The following is a 22,110-nucleotide window of genomic DNA, read 5'->3' on the forward strand; positions in this document are numbered from 1 at the left end:
CATAATTTCCTGCATTAGTCATGTTGTACCTCTCCACTCAAGAAAGAAATAGAACAACATATGCTTAAATCTGAACTCTGAGGTAGACAGGTTACTTCATCATGAGTCCTTTGAAATTGTGATTTATTGTATTGATTAGAGTTTTTAGGTCTTTCAAAAATTGCTTGTCTTTACAATTTTGTTCTTTTTCCATTTATTTTAATTTGTATCTGTTAATAGAAGTCTTCCCAGAATTTTCTGAAATCATCCTCTTTGTCATTTCTTATTATACAATAGTGTTCTGTAACATTCACATATCATACTTTGTTCATCCATTCCTTAATTGATGGGCAGCCCCTCAGTTTCCAATTTTTGCCACTACAAAAAGCTGCTATAAAAGGTTTTGTACATATGGATCCTTTCCTCCTTTCTTTGATCTCTTTGGGGTATATACCTAGGTGAGTAATTGCTGGGTCAAAAGATATATGCAGTTTAATATCAGCAAGCCATGTGGAAATGGAGAAATGTCAGCTGGATTTATTTGTAACATTACAGTGATACCAGTCTGTAAGAGGCCTCTAGTGCTAAGTCATGGATTTCCATCCTTTCTGTATAGCATTTTTATATAATTTTTAATAAGTTGAATAAACAAAAACAATGTAAAAAAAAAAGGCTGCTGAACTTCGTTTAATTGCAGTAACTGTTCTATCTTGCTTCTGGAAAACAGATGATAAAATGAATTACTGTGTTATGTTGCATATATTACTCCACAACAGTCTCTTTGTCGGTCAGATTTGCTTAACTATTTCCTTTTATTATAGAGGGTTAATTTGGTGATGGCAGTGTGTGTGTGCGTGGGCATGGGTATGTGATTAAGTGTAAATGAAGTTAGAAGAAAAAACAGGAATCTACAAAACTTGTTTAAAAAAAGCCACAGATGATATATTTCTCAAGTTTTTACATGATATTTCAAAGCTTAATAAGGAAACTAATTAGAATATATAACAAAATCAGAATCCATAAAAATTTTAATGGGTTGGAACAACAATGGGTTAAATCTGAGTGAAATTGAATATTAAGCATTGTAAAGTTTTGTACTTGGGTTAAAAATCTCTTCACAAGAACAGGATTGGGGGAAGATCGGTTTAACCATTTGTGTTAAAAATGACAGGGGTGTTTGTTTAAGTACAGGCTCACAACTGGTGACTGACAAAAGTCATATGTGATTTTAGGGTGTATTAAATTATAATCCCTGGAATAAGAGATGTACTTAGCCTTTATTAGATCACATCTAGAGTATCTTTTCCAGTTCTGGGCACTACATTTCAAGAAGGGCATTGAAAATCTGGAATGAATGTAGAAGAAGAGGTCCAAAACCCACTATGTTAAAAAGGCTTGAAAGAACTAAAGTTATTCATAATAGAGAAAAGACTTGAAGATAGCATAATATATGTTTCTAAATGTTTTAAGTGGTGTTATATAGACAAGACCAGATTGATTTTGGATAATTCCAGATAGCTTTTGAGTTGAATTTGTACCAGTGGATTGAAGTTTTATCTAAGCAGGCGGTTTTTTTTTTTTGCTGCTCAGTATAAAGAAGACGTTATAATAGAACTCTACAAAATGGAGTGGCCTGTTTCTAGAGGTAGTGAATCCTGTATTACTAGAAGTGTTACAGCAGAGCAGAGATTACTACTTTTCAAGGGTTAGAAAGGCAAATACATTTTTTTGAACTATACCATTTAATGAATCTTTGAATTTTTAAAATGATGGTTTTTAGATAAAAATAATAGGCTGTCATTTGAATGTCTCCCAGTAATTTTTAAAAGTACATCACTAAATTATAACAAAAATGGATAGCGTCAGGTCCTATTTATTTGTATAGATTTCAGATATAAATCTATAGGAGGCATTTTGATTATCTTTCTTGTTTGCTTTTTACTTTTTTTGTTTGTTTTTGTTTTTCCCTAGTACATTTGGGGGAGAGAGAGAGAGGCAAGAGGAAACAGTGAATTACCATTTTCAGTATTTGAATTGTTTCTCCATACTGAACTTTTTTCTGGGTTTCTTCGAGCCACAATAATAGCCATTTGTTGTTGTCATGTTTATTCCGGAGATCTCACAGCTTTGTATAGTAGAGGCCAAAAGTTCTGAGTTTTTTAATTTCTCAAATTTATTTATTTATTCATTCATTCATTCATTCATTTATTTATTTTTGCAAGGGCATTTCATAGAGGAGACAGTTTAGTTTTCACTTATTTTCTTTAAAAAATTTTGATCATTGTCAGTGAATGATACTGTTCTTTACACTAACGTAGCATGTTTAGGAAAATTCAGTCAGTATTTTCCTGTTACTTTTAAAAGTTGGTGTCTTGAGTTGGGTCTTGCCTAAGTCAGTATATGGTTATCTTGTTAGTAAAACTGCCACACAATTTTTGGGGAGATAATTTGTTAATGACTATCTTTAGTTTGTAATATATGTAGATCAAATAATTAGTTTACATGAAGATTTATCAAATATCAAGAATTGAAGGCTTTTTGGTATTTTATGCCAAGGTTCTCTTTAGTTACTCTTATGTAATTTAGAGACCTGGCTAATTTATTTTTGGCTCTAAATTCAGCTTCCATTAAAAAAACCCTTTTTTCCCCCTCCAAAATACTGGAAACCTCTAATCTTTAGCAATATTTCTTCAATTTCACAGCACTACATTAATCACACTACTCCAGTACTGTCCAAGAGTAAGGAGAGAGAAATGGAAAAGAAAGATTTGGACAAGTTAAGGGAAAGATCCAGAGAGAGAGAGAAGAAAGAGGACAAGGACAGGAAAGATCGAAAAAGGGTTAGTGACCTTTTTTAAAACCTATTTTGAAAATGAAAGACATACATTTAATTAGAGCTTTAAAAATTGCTTTACCTCATAGGTCATTATTTACTTTTTTCTAAAAATTAGTGGAATATCCATTGTATTTTGTTAAAATACACTTCAGAACTTATGATCTTTTATAATAAGGAACTTCAGCCTAGTGACTTGATATTGGCTTTAATAATTTAAAAAGCCAATTCCAAGTAAGTGAAAATATTAGAATTGTTATAGAGTGCTAGTTATTATTGATAGCTTGTAACAAGATCATATGCTTACCCCATAATTCATCTTTGCTTTAGGAGCATTCAAACAATGACCGTGAAGCACCCCAGGACTCCTCCACCAAGAGGCGTAAAGAGGAAAATGGAACAAGTAGGTAGATTTTTCAAATTCATTTGTAAACATCCCCAGACTGAATAGAAAAGGGCTTTCATCATGTTCTTTGCAATTTTAGCTGGTGCTTCAAAACATAGTAAAAGTGAAAGTCCATCAGATTCTCCTCGTTCAAATGAGAAGGACAAAAACAAATCTAAATCTTCAGGCAAAGAAAAAGGCAGCGATGCCATTAAAATGGACAAAATGGAGAAAAGCTCTTCTGGTAGTAAAAAGGTAAATTTAAAACCCCCCACAATAAATTTCAAGGTTAAAAATAAGTCTCAGAATGATTTTAGGGAATTTAAAAAAAAATTGCTACTCAAATACTCCTTTTTAATTATCTTTTAAAAATGTGGAGTGTCAAAGGAAGCAGCATTAGATTTTTTTGGATTAATTTAACCATTATTCTGTCTCAGATTGTTAGGAAAGTTAGTCTGTAAGGAGGTAATTTTAGAGTTTTTGTTTGTTTGTTTTGTTTTTGTTTGTTTGTTTTTGTTTTTGTTTTTGTTTTTGTTTTTTTTGGGGGTGTCCACTCAGTTTTAACCTTTCCTTGTAGTTCTTTCATCATATGGTATACTTTACATTTTTAGTATCTTCTCCAGAATATGTTACTTTTATTATATCCCTTATATGGAGCTAGACTGTCTTCAATAATTAATAATTTTTTTAAACTCTAACAATATTTATGTTAGAGATGTTTATTTACAGTAAAGCGTATAATACATTTTAAAATTCAATAGAGAGGGGATAGCATTTTCTTAAACAGAGACATGTAATTATGTCTACTGTTTATGGAAAGGGATTTGTGGTTTGTGAACAACCTTTGATTTTGTCTATAAATCTATAGATTAGAAAATAATTCTCAGGGAGTTGCCCAAGGCACACAGAAGTTAATTGACTTGTCTAGGGTCGTTCAGTTTAATCATCAGAGGTGAGGTTTTAAACTTCTTCGTGACTGAGTACTGGCCTAAATTTCTGACCTCTGTATCAGAGATATCAAATATGTGACCTGCCATTACTCTACTAAATACAGCCCAAATCAGATAAAATTGTTAATTGGGAAATACTTAACAAGATAAATAAAAATACAATAAAACATAGATAGTATTACATTTTAAAATTAAGTCAGCTTGCAGGCGTCCTTGTGTCTAATTTAGTGCTTCCCATTTCTGTTTGAATTTATCCTCATTGCTCTAGGGCAGGTCTTCTTAAATTTTTTCCACTTGCTCTCCCTTTTTGCTGGACACATTTTTACATGACTATGGGTATATGTGTATGTAAAATAGGTATACAAATAAAACTTTTACTGATAATAAATCATAATTTTGTGATCCCATATGGGGTCATGAACCAGTTTAAAAAGCCAGACTCTAGGTCATGCTTCCTACCTCACTGAGATTATATTAGTAAATCTCACCTCATAAAAATAGGTCGGTGAAAAAAAATTTTTTTTTTTGCAAATTTTCAAATTTTTTTTTTTGCATTATTGTTCTACTTAGCAGTTTTATGCTAAGCTTTAGGTGAAAGTTTATTAATTAAAATTAAGCCTTAAAGTGGCAGAGCTTTTGAGTAGCTTTGAAAGAAAATATTATGTGACTAATATCAATGTGGCGTATGGGATGACTTCCATCTTTGTCCTTTACCGTAACTTAATTCTAACACTCCTTATAGGACTCTCGACATGATAAGGAAAAAACAGAGAAAAAAGAGAAACGGGACAGTACAGGAGGAAAGGAGGAAAAGAAGCAATATCCTGTATGTGTTTAAAGATGTGCTCACTTGATGTACAGAAAGACACGAATGTTGTTACAATTTTTCAGAAATTGATTCACTGATTGCTACCAATAAAAAAATATCTCCTCTTTCCAACCATGTTTACAAGCATATCAGCTTGGATGCTTGGGGCATAATAAAAGCTGTGAAGTTTGGGGGCCTCTGGAGTCTGTTCTGTGGAGTCAAGAGAAGTGGAGATTCATTGAGGGTGTGCACTGTTTCAGGACAATATTGTCACTACCACTTGGATGATAATAGTTGGCATTATGTAGCATGTTAAGGTTTTCAAAGTACTTGTTATCTCATTTGATTCTCCTGACAACCCTGGAAGGCTAGGAGAGACTGTGACTTGTTCAGGGTCCTCATGGCTAGTGTTTTGAAGGCAGGATTTGAATTTGGGTCTCTTTGACATCAAGTCCAGCATTCTATCCACTGTGCCATCTAGCTGCTTTGGGAAGAAAGGGAAGAGGAGGAAAAACCTGGGTGGTAGGGGCAATTGAAGAGAAAATTTCTATAATTCAGGCACAGTGGAACAGGTTGCAGGACTCTGAGGAGGGTCAGATGTGTTTGTTGGTGGAGAGACAGGTCACTTTTTTCCAAACTTGTTTTCCTTAATTAAAAATCTACTCATAAGTCTTCAGACAAGCACAGATAATGAAGACTTTCGATCAAGGTGAGAGTTTCTGTCCTTTCCCTTTCAAAATAGAAAGATAAAGTGATATTTCAGTCAAGGTTTTTTGTCTTGAAAAATAGGACTATGTGAAATTGTTATTTAAGTACTACTGCTTCTTTTGAGTATAAATGTGAAATAAGATTTAATATAGTTGTTTCAGAGTTGTTTCAGGGCTTTAGGGTCTTCGCTCTATTCCTTAGTTTAAAAAAAAAAGATTTTTAAATACTAAGATGTGTACCAAAAAGTCTAACTTCATCTGTTCTTGGTTTTTTTTTTTTTTTTACCATCTCTGGATCTGTGCACTATATTAAAGCTTGGTTTTCTTTGTCTGAAGGGATAGTTCCTACGACTTCTTGTGGATTGTCACTCCTAACACAGGTCTAACATTTAATTTTTTTATTTTTGTGAGCATAATTTTACCTCTCCTACTAGACCTTAAATTCTTTAAGGGTAGGGGTAGGGGTAGGGGTAAGGGTAAGGGTAAGGGGTAGGGGTAAGGGTAGGGACAGGGACTATATCTTAACTCTTTGTAACCTTCCTCAAAACTGAATACAGAACCTTTACATGTAGTAGAAGCGTAATTAGAAGTAAAAGTTAAATATTTGTTATTAAGCACTTCAAAATTAAGTAGATGATTTATTTGGGAAATTGTTTTTTCATCCTGTTGAGTTTTCTCGGGCACTGATGCCATCCTTTTATTTCATCTTTACTCAAGAGGAATTGGCCTGTCCTAAGAGGTCTTTGGGAAGTTTGTCTTTTGTCTGTCACCATGTAAATGAGAATATATTCTTTCTCTTCTTTCAAAGAGTAGATATAGAAAAACTCATTTCTTTGTGACTTTGGACTACCATCTACTTATAGTCACCTCCCAAACTAATTTCTCTAATTTCTAGTCTTGTGTATCTATCCAGGGGATTCACTTACCTCTCAGAATTATCACAGAATCTGAGAGTTGAAAGAGACCTCACTGGCCAACTAGTTCAAAACATAAACAAAAGAAAATAATACCTCATGTGGTCCTCCAGCCTCGGCTTGAAAAGGAAGGAAGGGGAACCTACCACCTCCGCAGGCAATTTCGCTTTTGGACAGCTCTGCTTGTTATGAAGTTTGTTCTAATAACAGATTTTAATTTACTACTTTGTAACTTCATCTAGTGCTCCTGATTCTAACGAGTCTAATACATTCGCCAAATAATAGCTCTACATATATTTGAAGACAGTTAACATGTTTCCTTCTCCAGGCTAAAGATCCTCGTCGTTTCAACCGATTCTCATGACATAGACTCAAGATCCATCACCTATCCTGGTTGCCCTCCCTTGGACACTATTTTATCAGTGTCTGTAGACCATGGTACCCAGAACTGAACACAGTACTCTAGATAAGGTCTGACATGGGCAGAAAAATTTTTAATGCTCATATTCTTAATGTAACCCAAGATCAAAATGGCTTTTTTAAGCTTCTGCGTCATACTGCTTACTTAAATTGAACTTGCACCCCTTTAGAATATCTGCTTTTTAACCATGCCTCCCCTGGTGTTAGGCTTGTGAAGTTGATTTTTTTTTTTTTTTTTTTTTTTTTTTTGTATCCATGTGTAAGATGTTACTTTTATCCCAATGTCCTGACCTTTCTTGATCGTTTTAGATCTTGGCAGCACCCACTTTGTTATACTTAACATTAAGATGAAACCTCTTGTCTTTCTCCTTAAATCTTCTACACTTTGATTTTTCTTTCTACATCTTTGTTTACCAAATAAAAAACTCTCTTGCTTTGTTCTGTCTACTGTCCCCTCATCCATCACTCGTAAAGCTTTGGTCAAGGTTTTCATTTGTAAGCTCCTTGAACATGAAAATTTCATTCTTTTCCTGTCTTGTCACATGATCAAGGATTTATTTGCTGCCTATTATGTGCCTTATTTGTGTCTAAAATGAAGTACAAATATGGAAATGAACTAGATGTGCAAAATGCACAAATAGGAATTATTGCTTTTATGTAAATGAAATATTTAAATTCAGGTTTTTTAACAAACTTTTGCATTTTATGTTGAACTGAAGTTAAAAACGAGTATAATTGAGTTAATGGACTTTTTTCTAAACCAGTTTTTATAATTGTGAGATTGTACTTACTTGAAGCACTATTAAAACTTGGGAAAAGTCAAATTTTCTTTTCCCCTTCCATACTTATTTCCTTGGTATTCAAACTTGTGTCTGATGGCTGTCTGTTTTCTCATCTCTTTTTGGAAAAAAGTAGTAAAATGATGACACCATGTTTTTGTCTGCTTTGTTCTTGGGGTCCTATTTTAGACATTTGTTAATCACGTAGAGTTGAGTTCTTATTTTATTGGGTTTGTTCTCTGTTTTTGGCAAATTTATTGACTCTTTGGAATGTTTTATCTGAAAATATTCTAGGTTTTATTATAATTCTTTTACACTATTATTTCATGTTTTTATGACATACCTCAGCATTATAAATGACTAATGGCTTTTAACACTGAAATAAAAAAATTTTTTTTTGGTCAAGAATATGATTACCATCTTTCCCATAATCCATCTTATCAGTGTCATTTCTTTGTTTCTTTCAGGTGAAATGGAAAGATTGTCATCTTTGACCAGAAATGTCTTTTCCTAAGTAGATGGCACAGAAATTTGTGAACAAAGAGGACCCATCTACATCTCCTTAAATTATTCAGTTTTCTGCTTTATTTTCCCCATGCTGAAAAAACTAAAAGTTGTTGAGTTGTGCATTTCTGTATTTTAACTTGTTGCTTAGGTTCTTACACATTTATTTTCAGTATGTGGCTGAAAGTGTTACTTATTCCCTATTTTTTTTTTTAGCACAATGTGCTGCAAACAAACAGTTGCCATGGAGCAAATGAGGAGGTTACATGTGTACTAGAATTTCAGTTTAGATTGTCTAAATACTGCCTGGGTTTAGTTGTTCTGTCAATTTTCAGTGCATTCTTTTTATTATTGGAAACAAAATAAACAGCTGTTTAACCGTTAGTTTTGAAGTTTACCTCATTGAAAACTCCGTTTTTTAAGATTTATTATTATTTGGCCTGGTTTTAATATCAGTAACTAAAAAACAAGTTGGTAGCACTGTTCCATGCAGTCCTTAGGCATTTTATTATGTTTATTATGTGTACAACATTAAGACTTGTTTAATTAGAAGGAAAAGTAGTTAAGTTGTCATTTGCCCCATGCCCTTTTTCTTTGTCCATAATGTTTTTAGATAAATTGGGAAAAATAATTCCTCAGAAAACCAAAATTAATTAAGCTTCATTCAGTTCTTCCACTACATGAACTTTTTAATCACTTAACTAGTCTGAAAAGTTTCATAATGGCATTAAATTTTTTTTTAATCTACTGAATTCTACCAGTGTAACCTTTTTTTCTAAATAAACAATAGTTTTTCTCAATGAGTTGTAAATCTTTGTGTGTATTGTTGCTTTCTCAGTTAAAGGTGGGTCAGGGATATCCATTCATTCAGAAACATACATTTATACGTGTATACATTTTTCTTCAACTATTCTCCCATCCTCTCACTTCAGTAGAAAGTGGTTTTTTTTTGTCTTGATTGCTGCAAGGTCCTCTTTTAAATATGATTGACCCAGGAAATCGGAGTAATTTGAAAATTTGTTAATCTGTTAGATAGGTGGTATGTTTGTGTATTTCTTCGAATCAGAGATTTATTTATATTGAAACCTTTTGACATAAGTAGAGCAAAGTTACATGAAGTAGTAAGTACAAGAAAGTCATGAAATATTAAGATTAGTTGTGTTACTAAGATGAAAAAAGTATTCTAAATCTTGAGAGAGCTTTAAAGGCTATTTAAAGTTACTATAACTTGGAAAAAAATAAGTGAAGAAAAGAATATTTTATAGGAAAGGTATAATGAAGTCTTTTTCTATTCATACGGCATAAACAAAAGTGATTTCAATTCCAATATAAAACTCAGTAATGGTGACTTTCAAAATCATAAATAAGTAGTCTGAGAAGTAATTTCAGTAACATCTTTGGGTCTGACAATCAAATGTCTTAATCTTGAGTTTGGCTTGTACTCCATTATTACTAGTTTTTTCTGCCAGAATGATTGCTATGCTGGACAAGTGATAATATACATCTCTTCATTCTTTAAATTTACCAGTGGTTACCAAATTCTTTTGCCCACCAATTTTTTGATCAGTTGGTAATTCCTTCACTATTATAGGGTATGGGAGAACTGAGAATAAATTGAGAATGCTTGAGTTGAGGGATTGAGGTAAATGTGTCTATTGTGACCATTTATCTTCTCTGAGCAAAGGCTGTGCCTTCCAGAATTGCATCTCGCCTCCTGGATTGAATATATGGGTCCTTGCAGATGGCCAGCACTTAGGGTGGTAATGGCGGTAGGAAAAGAGGGAACTGTGCTAAGTGCTAAACCAGGTTTCACTCTGCAAATAGTACTTTATTAATTGATGTTTTTAAGTGAAGTGTAACAGAAGGCACCCACCAGTAACAAAACAATAGAAACAGTACACAGAGAGACTGGCATTTGGTTGGAGAGCTAAAAAATGTGATCATGAAGTGGTATACAGAATGGAGACTTCACATTTAGAACTACTTCATATTATTGTAAGAAAATAAGTAGTTAATGATCCATCTGTCTTCTTATCTCATTCTTAGAATATTATCTGTTAAGCACCTATTGTGTGCCCAGCACTATGCTAAGTTCTTTGGAAAGATGAAAGGAGAATGAAGTCAATTAAAATATCTTGGAAAGGCTACTACAAAAGTATGTTTTTTATGCTAAGGGGAGGAAAGATTTTGAACCATAGTTCTCAGCAGGGGAAGGAGGAATTTTTTAAACTTCTTACCTATCTACTTATGTATTTCAAGGAAGTGATGACTTTGTATTGATACAGATCAATATGAAATAGAGAAAAGCACAAACTCAGCAATAATCTTAAATGTAACTAGGTTAAATAATCTAGTAAAATTGAAAGTGGCAGAATAGGTAGGAAAACAAAACCCAACAGCTTGTTGCATGTAAAAAACACATCTGAAAAATAAAGATACACAGTGAAAAAATGAGAGAAGTCTGCTTCTCTTCTTTCAAAAGTAATCTGTGGAGAGAATTTGAGTTGAGGGAGGGCTAAGTATTGAAGAACGTTTCCTTAATAGTTGAGAAAAGATGGGGTATATGGGGTATGGTAGAATCTTCAGGGATAAAGGATCACCTCAATAAGCCACAGAGAAAGATGAAGTTGAAAACAATAATAGAAAGGATCACAGCTGACATACAAAGAAAGGGGAGACAGTCTTTTAGTCTGGCTGACCCTTTTAAGGAACTCGAGTTGGACCACATGCTGTCCAACATTAATTGTGTAATGTTAGGGTAGGAGAGGATTTGTGTAATGTTTGGGCTAGCTTTCTGGAATTAAGGAGTGCAGGAGGCAGGAGAGCCACCAGGAGGATGGTCAAAAATGGAATGTCTCATTTCCAGTCCTTCTCAGCCCTTAAATAGCTCGGTATGATTACATCATCACGGCACACTATGTATGTGTGAACTAGGGAACCATTATATCACCATGCTAAGCACTAAGTATATATGTGTACAAGAGAACCATCATCTCATCGATTCTATTGAGTTAACCCCCTGTAAATGTCCTTGTTTCAAGTATACTTCTCCAAAGTTGTGGCTCTCTACGCGTTTGAATTCTGCTTCCTTTACATCTCCCCAACTAACTCCCTTGCCCTCTCCCCTATTGCACTAGACTCCCTGGAAGAGAAGAGCAGACCTGTCTGCTAACAACATATATGCCTGTCAGAGGAATTGCTACTTAACCTCGCACCCCTACCTCCATGACTTGCCCTGCTCTCTAGGCTGTCAAGGTGAAAAGATAGACCCAGGCGGGACCCAACTTTTTCTGCAACACTCCTTGGAAACAGCTTCTCTTTCCATTTGCCACCCACTGTTTTCATTAAGACATTTCTTGTTTGACTATTTCTGTAAAAATAATTTGATATTAGGAAAAAACTGTCCCTTGCTATGTCCACATGTGTTTTCACTCCCATTTCTCAACCCAACTCCATCCATGGCCCAATCCAACCTTCCACTGTGTCCTCAAATTCTCATTCCATAGTAAGAAACAAAACAATCCTCCCCCAATAACCCCCAAACCTTCACATTTTTCCTGAACCTCTTTCTCACACTTTTTTTCCATCATTAGTCCTTAGTGGTGCACAGTTCCTCTCTGTCAACACTACGTCTCCAGTTATTTCATCCAGCACTTTTCTCATACCTGCCACATTGGTTCTGGAGAAAGATTTGGAATACTACTTGTTCTGGTCAGTTCAGTTACCTGAAAGGGAGGTTCCTCATTTGAAAATTTCCTCCACCAATGATAAATCATAAGTCAAGTCTTATTTTATTATTGATGCTTTGATTTTTGAAACTTAGTGCAGTATCTGGAACTCTTAATAGGAAGCCCCAGGATGTCCTAGGCACTAAATTAAGCAAAAACATTGTCCTTTTTCTGGAGAATGAACAAGTCCCTAAAGTATCAATTACGTAGAATCAACTCATTTTAATGAAGTATTAAATAACCTAGTATGGCACAAGGGAAATGCCATCATCATAGATGTTTGGCCAGAAAAGATGGTGGGCTTATCATGTGACTAAGACAAGGAATAACCAACATAGGAACAGCCCACTGCTCCATGGTGTCCACACAGTGACAAGAAAAGGCCCCTATTGTGTTAGGTGGAAACCCCTCCCCTGGGAATATATGGACAAGACTCTCCCATTATGAAAAAATATCAATGGGCTATCATTACCATCAAAATAACCCAAGAAATAAGTGTAAACATATGCCAGAGTACTGAATAATTTTTTCTCATTAGATGGAGAACCAACTTTCCCTTTTAAGATTTCTTCCTGTAATGCTCTATGTAGTTTCATATCTCTCTAAGCCTAGTAGCCTGGACTTACATAGCTAGCTTCTCCCTGAATGATATATAAGAAATAAGAAACATGTAGTACAATACAAAAAAGATTAGTCCAAATTACCAAAGCTCTGTTAATTGTTAAATCCAACAATCTCTTTTCAATCCTTTAACTATTTCCTTGTTTGACCACCTGGGTTTTTATGATACTATTCTTTCCTGCTTTTCCTCCTACTTATCTGACCACTGTCACCTTTGCTGAAAATTCCTAGGAACTCTTTTTCTTTCACTTCTTAACTCTCCATCGTGGCTTCTGATCTCATTCAATTGAAACTACTCTCTTCAGTGTTACCAGTGATTTCTTAAATACCAAATCTAATAGTTTTTTCCTCATTCCTTCTCCTCAAACCCTCTGTATCCTTTGACACTGTTGATTACTCTCTTCTCTGTGGGTTTTTGGCTTACCTCCTCTGGCTTACCTCTTACAAGTCTTTTTCTTTTCAGTTTCCTTTGCTGGAACTTTATCTTATCACCTTCTAAATATTTGTCCCTAAAAGTCTATTCTGATCCTTTTCTGTTTACATTCTATATACTATTTCACTTGGAGAACTCACCAGCTCCCATGAGTTCAATGATCATTTTCATGCATATGATTCTCAGATCTATTTACCCAGCCCTAACCTCTCCCCTGACCTCCAGTCTTGCATCTTCAAATGTCTTATAGAAATCTTAACATAATCTAAAACATTTATCTTTCCCCATAGCCTCCCCTTCTTCCTACCTTTCCCATTTCTATTAAGAGCACCATTGTGTTCCCAATTTCCTGGGCTCATTATCTCAGTGTTATCTTCAATTCACTCGCCCTCACATTCAATTTGTTGCCAATTCTTATTGTTTCTGCAAAACCTCGTGTGCCAAATTTTCTCTCCCCTTCCCAAGACAACAAACAATCCAATATAGGTGAAACATATTCAATTCTTCTAAATATATTCCCATATTTGTCATGTTGCACAAGAAAAATCAGATCAAAAGAGGAAGTTTGGGTTTCCCAAACTAGATTGCTATATAGTCATTGACTATTTTGTCCTATGAACTTAAGCTATTTCACTGATTGGCTACTCTATTTCTTCTGCTCATTTCTTACATAACAGTAATATTCCATTACCTTCATATACCATAACTTATCCAGCTGTTCCCCAACTAATGAGCAGCCATTCAACTTCCAATTTCTTCCTGGCTTTCTCTAAAACCCAGAGAAAATTCCATTTTCTATAAAAAATCCTTTCCCAATTCCTCTTAATGTTACTGCTTTCTCTTTGTTGATTATCTCCAGTGTATCCTGTATATAGTTTTGGCATTTAGGAGGCACAGTGAATAGAGCACTGGGACTGGAGTCAGGAAGACCTGAGTTCAAATGTGGCCTCAGATATTTCCTGGCCTGGGCAAGTCACTTAACTCTGTTTACTTCAGTTTTCTTCTCTGTAAAATGAGCTGGAGAAAGAAATGGAAAACCCTTCCAGAAAACCCCAAATGAGTTCATGAAGAATCAAACATGACAAAACAACAACAGCTTGTTTGTACATAGTTGTTTGCATGTTGTCTCCCTTATTGGACTGTGAGCTCCTTGAGATCAGGGACTGTCTTTCTTTGTATTGACATACCTTAGCACAATACCTGGCACATAGCAGGTATTTAATACTAACTTTGCTGGCTCCTTATCCATATTATGTCTCTTAACTTTGTGTCTTCTCCAGAATTTCTGTCATATGCCCTTTTCTCTCCCTGCCCTATCCCTCCTTTCTCCCTCATCATGGGCCCCATTGGCAGTCTGGTGAAGGCTATGTCCTCAATGATGTTTAAGATTCATAACTGAAGGAAATACTAAATTTTGCTTAGCATTTAGTGAGAATAAAGATGTAATTTTTTTTTCCATTCAAGTTCACTGATCTCTTGAAATTTATTCACAGACCCATTAGAGGTCCTTATGTCCTAGGTTAAGAAATCCTGCTCTTTACTATCTCTTTTGGTAATCTTATCAAGTTACTAAGATCATCTCCATGCAGATGATTCCATAGATCTATACATCCAGCCTCCCTCATTCTTCTGAGTTCCAGTATAGCATCACCAATTGTCTATGGCACATTCCACATGGAATAAGCTCAATATGTCCCCAAATGACTTGTTTTATTTTCCTTCATTTGAAACGCTCACAAGTCTCTCATTCTTCCTATTTTACAAACTTGACATTAATCTTAACTCCTCTTTTCCCTCGATCTCAAATATCTGATCAATTGTCACATTTTGTCATTTCTACATCTACAAAATCCTTTACATCCAACCTGCTCTCTCTACTTATATAGCTATCAGCTTACTTCAGGCCTTTATCACCTCCAGCCTGAATTATTGCAAAGCTTCAGTTCTGCTTCAGTGTCTCTCCCTCCAGTCTATCCTACACATCACCGCCAGTGATTTTCCTTAAGTACAGATCTGATTTTGGAACTCTCCTATTTGACCAATTCCAGTGTTGTTTTTTTTTGTTGTTGTTGTTTTGTTTTGTTTTTTACTGCTTCTTAGGTTAAAATATAAACTACCTTTTAAAGTTTTAACACAACCTTGCCTCAAACTATCTTTCCAGCCTCAAAGGACATGACTCCCCCTCTCACACTATGGCAGCCAAACTGATGTTCCACTGTTCTTTGTATATGACATTTCACCTTTTATTTCTATGTGTAAGGATACCCCTAGCTCATGTGTGGCGAGAGATATCATGTGTCTTGAAGGGAAACAGAATAGATATCTCTAGACTCTCTCCCTTCCTTCTCCAAAGGAGAAAGTGTTCTGGGATAGAATTAGATCTGCTTCCTTAAATATTATTAGTCTAGGGGATAGGACAGTGTTCAGTCTAAGTTCTGATGTTTTATCGTTACTTGGGGGAGCAGAGCCCAAGTTCCATATTCAAGAGTTAACCCCTTTCCCACCAAATACTAGTTCCCCAATGAATATACTGAATAGCAAAGAAACTCATTTGTCTACATCATAGTAAAACAAATGAGAGGGAAGGTATACATAGGAAAATATATTAGACTACACAGAATCAAAAAGATCTCCTGTTGGAACATGATAACTCAGCTCAACCAAGAGAGATTGTCCTTGGTCTTACCCAAGGAGAAACTCCCTGGAGTCTTTATAGTAGTGAGCTGAGAATAGAAACATGACCACCAGATCCTCTTAGGTCTTCCCAGAGTCTCTTCCTTCAGCATCCTGAAGTGGGGTTAGCATTGTCCAAATTCCCTCTTAAAGCTGGAGGCCAGAAATTCCCCAGTGACTCGATTCTCTAAAAGGACCTGAAGCTTGAGGTGTCCTGAAGAGGGTGGCCATTTGAAGAGTCTCCCAAGAAGACTGAAGAAGCCTGGAACTCTCCACCTCCACCAATAAGGAGAGAGAGTCCCATCCCAATGGACTTTGAGACAGAGATTACACTTGCATCAGTGCTAGCTGTCCCATATGCCTGGAATGTCTTCCCTCCTCTGTTTTTAGACTCCTTTAAGACACACCTCATGAAAGATGCTTTGTTTCCTGCCTCCCAAACTACCTTGTGTTTAATTGTGAGTATTATTTGTATGCGTTCTCTTTATATTTATTCTGCATATACTTAAATCTATGCCCAGGAATATAGGAACAAAGATTTGGAACTAGAAATGAAATGTTTTCCTGATTACAAGGTAAACATCTAAATAGGGATCATTTTCTTCTTTGTATTTGTATCTTCAGCATTTAGCACAGTGCCTGGCACATGCATAGTAAATGGTTGCTTGATGGATTACCTTAAACTTAGATCCAGTGGAGATAACAAGGAATCCTTTGAATTTCTCTCTGTGGTAGGCAAGTTATAGGAAAAAAAATATTGTTCTGTATAGATGATCCAATTATACATCTAATTGACTATAAGGACCAGGGCCTATATTAGCGACAGATGGTGATGACCAAAGAAGTGGGGAAAAAGTGGCAACAGTCACCATTGTAAAGATCAGAAAATCCATTAGCTTATTCACATCACCTAGAAATTGAGTCCATTCATCTAAAAGTTCTACTTAGCCATATATTAAATACATATAAAAATAACTAAATATGTAGATATTGCATCATTAAATTACTCCACATCTATATATGTTATTAACTACACCATGCATGTTTGATAATAGTATATCATGTGTTATAAAATTAAGTGTATTAGCATATACACATAAATATATTGTGTGTGATCGGATTATTAAATGTTGTATATGCATGTCTACATATACCACTTTCTGTATTATTAACTTATAATATAATATAACTTATAATAAACTTATAAATATGTGCACATATAACTATACCTTGTATGATCAAATTATTAACCACATTATCATATGTGTACATATAAACATTGTGATTGAATTATTAAATATGTCAATATAAACACATCTATAACTACATTAAATACTATTAAATGATCAAATCTATATATCACATATTTTATATATATATACACACACACACATATACATACACACACATATACATACACACATATATACATACACACACATATATATTACATTTTAATGGAAATCTCACCAATACAGTCTCTTCCACTTAAAATGAAGCTTCCATTATTACAGTTCTTTAATATATCTTATCTCTCATAACCTCCTGGAAACATGGTTTAAATGTTTAATTCTTTAAAAATTGGTGAAATATTTTTAGATGCAACATATCAAACCAAAGCTATTTGATTGGGTCTAGAAAGTAGATACTAATTGCTGCTAATTGTGTATTTACTCAGACACATGTAGACATGGCAATTAAGAATGTCAGAGTGAAGACTACAGAGAAAGGGACAAGACAAAGGAGAGATACTGCTCTAAGAGGAGACTCAAATATAAGCTTAGATTTTTTCTCGTCTGATTTAGAGTACATGCATAGACCGGTGAATTGGCAAGCTAAGAAACTTTCATTCCTTGGAGAGACTTTAGATAGGATGACTAATTAGACTAATATGATTAATTATATCCCATGACCATGCAAGAGGAGATGAGGGCCTGATCTTAGGGTGCTGGCTTTGTTGTATGTTTTTTAGAGGAGGAAGAGAAGAGTGAAGGGACTTGGCTAAAGTTATCTAGAGGATGGCAGTTTGAAATGAGGGTTGGGGAATGGGTAGGGAAAGCAAATACAGTCATATCTATGTAAAGGATCTATGTAAAGGAACCCCTTCATTTTACTAGTGATGAAACTGAGTTCTGAAAAGTTTAAGTGTCTTTGTCTTTTCTCTCTAATCTTCCCTGAGCTCCCATCAGTCATCACCAGTTGCCTATTGTATTTTTAAAATTAAAGGTCCCAAAGGCACCTCAAATTTACCAAAAGAGAACTCAGCTTCCCTCTCAAGCCTACCCTACTTCGGAACTTCCTTATTTTTGTGAAAAGCGCTGACTCATTTTTAGCAATCTCAGCATCATCCTTGGTACCTTATTCTCACCTCTCAAACCACATTTCCAATCAATTTTCAACTCTTAGCATTTCTACCTTCATGACATTTCTCATCTCATCTCCCCCTTTCCCTCCACTCACACAGCCACTACCCCGACTTCAGGTTCTCATCACTTGTTGGCGGGACTGTGAAAATAACTTCCTCTTTGCTCCCTATGCCCGACATCTCTTCTCACACCAATTCATCCTCTCTTCAGGTACCAAAGTGATTTTTCCTAAAGTTCAGGCCTGACTGCATCACTTACCTGGTTCAGTAAACTCCAGTGGCTCTTTTTTACTTCCAGAATCAAATATCAAATCTTACACTTGGCATTTAAAGCCCTTCCCAACTTAGTCCTATTTTACTTTTCCAGAATTATCTATTACTCTTCTCCATATAAACCTGTGTCCAACCAAACTGACCTTTTTTTGCTGTACCTTATCACAACACTGTTCTCTCTCTAATAATTTTAAAAAATCTTATCTTTCCCTAAAGATTCTTCTCTATGATCTATTAATTTCTATTGACCATTTTCTTATCGTTCCCAGTTTCTCAAACATCCCTACGCTATGCCTTTTCCTCTTGGGCCATCATCACCTCCTCTCCACAGGAGCCTTGGACTCCTCCCTTGCAACCACCCTTTTCTTGGTAAGCTTTTGCTTTATCTTGTCTTGATCCAGGCATACATCTTACTACCTGACCATCTCCCAAGTATCCATGTTCCTTTTATGTGCCATTTTCACTGATTGGACTGCCAATTCACTAAAGTCAATAACCATCATGTTTGCTTGTTCGTTTTTGTATTCTAATGCTTAGCCCAGTGCCTGGAAGATAGCTTTTTTTTTTAAGACTATCTGGGTTAAGTGACTTTCCCAGGGTCACATGGCTAGTGTCTGAAATCTAATTTGAACTAATAGTCACTACAGTGCTACTTAGCTGCCCTGCAAATAGCTCTTAATAAATTATCTCTTTTTATCTACCTACTTACCTTCTTCTACCTACCTGTATATCTTAGCTATCTATTTATACGTTTACCTGTGGATTTATCTACCTTAATCTAAGTATCTGTCTCTTTCTATGTAGCTTTATACATATACTAAGTCTTAGCTCTGCAAATGTGAAAAAGGGGCTGGATTAGATCATAGGAGCATAGATTTGGATAGAAGGGATCTCACTGAGGTCAATAGCTTCATTTTGCAGATGAGGAAACTGAGTCCTGGAGAATGACTTTTCCAGGCTCACATAGCTAGGATCAGAGGTGGTATTCAAATCTAGGTCTTCCTTATAATAACCACTAAAGGCCCTTCCAGCTCTAAAGTTATGTTCTTATGAGCCTCATACATTTTCTTTTCATAGTAATCATACATGCCCACTTGCCTGGAAAACTTCTCTGCGTATTCGTGCTTATCTAGGTGCTTTGTCTGACTTGAGGCAGAGAGTCTTATCATTCCATGCTCAAGAGGAAAAGCTTTGTTTATAGGAGTCCGAATGTTTCACGCTGTTCTTTCACTCTTCTTAGAGCTGGAAGTTTGGAGATGGAGAGTCATTAGAGATGCGACAGAAGCCAGATCTCCAGCCCTCCTTTCTGAACATGACTAATGGAACTCTGCCTCTGCCTAGGGGTCCAATCATGGTTCCATTTTTCTCTTTTCAAACTGAGGAGTGTAGATATTCCATGTACCTATTGCATCTGGAAAAAAGCAGAGTTTATAAGGTGAAAGCGCCCTTTTTCTTTTATGTTTAAATCATACTCTGTCTTAGTGCATTTTAAATAGAATCCAGCGGACCAAAATTCAATTTGCTCAGTGCTTCAGAGGACGTGTATCCAAATTGGGCTGTATCTAGATGTCCATTTCAGTTGACATCTGATTTATATTTTCGGGATAAGCAAACCCTCCAAGTGCTGAATGGGTACTCTAAAGAAAGACTGCTATTTCTTCCATCCTGGTTTCAGCAGCAATTTGAAGTCTTTCTCCTGAGATGATTGTGGGCTGTTTCTTATTTATTTATCCTTTGTGAGTTCAAGATGGTGGCATTTGGAGCCAAGGGATATAGGAAAGGTAAGCTATGGCAGGTTTTTCCCCTTTCTTCACAAAATGTTTTTCCTAAAAATTTTTTCTTTCCCTCTACCGACACATATAATAAAAGTCCCTTTAGAAACAGTGGATTATAGGATTAAAGTTTAAGAGCTAAGAGAGCTGTTGGAGGATCCCATAAAGTTCAACCTTCTCATTTTACAGATGTAAAAAAAATGAGGCACAAGAAGTTAAGTGACTTGCCACATCTAGTACAAGGTAGGATTTGACCCAGGTCCTCACAAGTCCAAGTTCAGTATTCTATTCGACAAAACATACCACCCCTTACTCTGGAATCCCTTGCTGTTTTTTCAGGATCAGTATGGGGCAATCGATTCTGCAAATCATTAACTCTAGCTCCTCAGTACAAAACTCTACTCACAAACCTGGCAAATGATACAAATCAACTAGCAATGTATTTCATTAAGACAGAACAGTAAAGTCATTGAACAAGGAGGAGATGATCGGGTCAATCTAGCCCTACACAAATAGGATTATAACATAATCCCCAGCACCTCAAGGGAGGGAAAATTATTGTTTCACTGGTGGAAAGTGACCAGCTTCAGTGGGGAAAGAACTGGTTCCCTGAAGACCATTCCTGCAACTGGTGATCAAAACTGGGATTTATTATTGAAACAGAGATCTCTGAAACTCTTTAGAGTTACATTCATCTTGCCTCCGGACCCTGACTTTTCAAAGCTTGTCCTCTATGGTCTTTGGAGCCCAAACATGATGGATTTGGCCTGCAGCTTTAGCTTTCCTACACAATAGACCAGGTCACATGACACTACACTGCTTTGGCTTCGCTGTCCAGCCCCGGCAGTCCTGAAACACCTAAAGTTTTCCCAAATGTTGTACTCGGCTCCCTTTCCATCTGGATCCCCATCAGGTAATTTTGGTCACTCCTTCCCAAATCCACAGTTTCTGACACAATTCTTGAATCCTGGAATAATTCTTGTGGGATTTTGAAATCCTAGGGTTTGCTTTAATGAGTACTAACTCGTTGCCTCTTTTTTTTTTTTTTTAAACGGGCAAATAAGGTCAGATGGGAACCATCCATTATTGGCATTACAACTCCCTCATTACATTTTCTTCTTAGGAAACACTTTCTGTTCCCTCAAATCCCAGCAGGCACAGAGTTACATCTGTTTGTATACATCAATTAAATTACAAATAGTGTCATTACAGGCAATTACCTGGATACATAGTAGATAAATTTCCAATTAGAATTGCATGTGGTAGATCAGGCACATAGGCCAGAGGTAGAAACATAATTCATAAATCAGTAAGGTTGCAAACGATAAACTATATGCAAAGCATATTATCACACGTTGAGGTTGTGTGCAAAATATGTATCATATATACTCCATCGATAGGTGTCTGACTGTATAACTTCCTTTCCCCTCATCCATAGAATATTAAATGTTAGCCTGGTCCCAACACTCCTGTGGGGATGAATTGTTAGTTCCGCACCCTCGGTAATCTCAGACGTCCTGGCCTGTAGTCTCAATCCTTAGCTATTGCTATCTTCTCTAATGAGTTAGACACCGAATGTTGCCTTCTGTTACTCTGGAGCTTTCCAAGGAGGATTATGCAGGAAAAGGGGCAGCCTATGGATCCAGTCTCTCTCTAACCGTTCAGGCTAGGGAAGCAATGGCAGGCTTACTTCATCCTCAAGAGCATGATCTAGGTTCTCTTCATGTTATAGAAATAATTTGTTTACAGATCTCAGATCTGTAGGCCAGGCCCATATATATATATATATATATATATATATATACATATGATATATACATAAAATAATATAAATTTTTTTTTATATATAATATAAAACTAGACAGAGAATAAAGATTGCTATCTCTAGAATCAAAACTCATTTTAGAGGCTTCTAAGGGGCTTGTGTCTGACTTAGAATCTGGACTTTGGGTGATCCTGGAACTCT

The 22,110-nt window shown here is 35.7% G+C and overlaps 1 protein-coding gene across 7 annotated transcripts in view; it reads left to right on the forward strand.

The window, feature by feature from the left end:
• THOC2 (THO complex subunit 2) overlaps positions 1 to 9,079 on the forward strand; it is an 83,368-nt gene extending 74,289 nt beyond the window's left edge. For 3 of the 7 annotated variants that reach the window (XM_051968611.1, XM_051968616.1, XM_051968617.1), the window contains 5 exons: positions 2,682 to 2,819; positions 3,143 to 3,215; positions 3,298 to 3,452; positions 4,890 to 5,664; positions 8,243 to 9,079. In XM_051968611.1, the coding sequence (XP_051824571.1) occupies positions 2,682 to 2,819; positions 3,143 to 3,215; positions 3,298 to 3,452; positions 4,890 to 4,985 (462 nt within the window). In that variant the 3' untranslated portion in view covers positions 4,986 to 5,664; positions 8,243 to 9,079. Of the gene's footprint in view, positions 1 to 2,681; positions 2,820 to 3,142; positions 3,216 to 3,297; positions 3,453 to 4,889; positions 5,665 to 5,998; positions 6,043 to 6,575; positions 7,048 to 8,242 lie in introns of all 7 variants that reach the window. The other 4 variants (XM_051968612.1, XM_051968614.1, XM_051968613.1 and 1 more) reach the window with 4 other exon arrangements.
• Positions 9,080 to 22,110: the final 13,031 nt, after the last annotated feature.

The sequence above is a fragment of the Antechinus flavipes genome, chromosome X (genome assembly GCF_016432865.1).
Source record: "Antechinus flavipes isolate AdamAnt ecotype Samford, QLD, Australia chromosome X, AdamAnt_v2, whole genome shotgun sequence".
Classification (NCBI taxonomy): domain Eukaryota; kingdom Metazoa; phylum Chordata; class Mammalia; order Dasyuromorphia; family Dasyuridae; genus Antechinus; species Antechinus flavipes.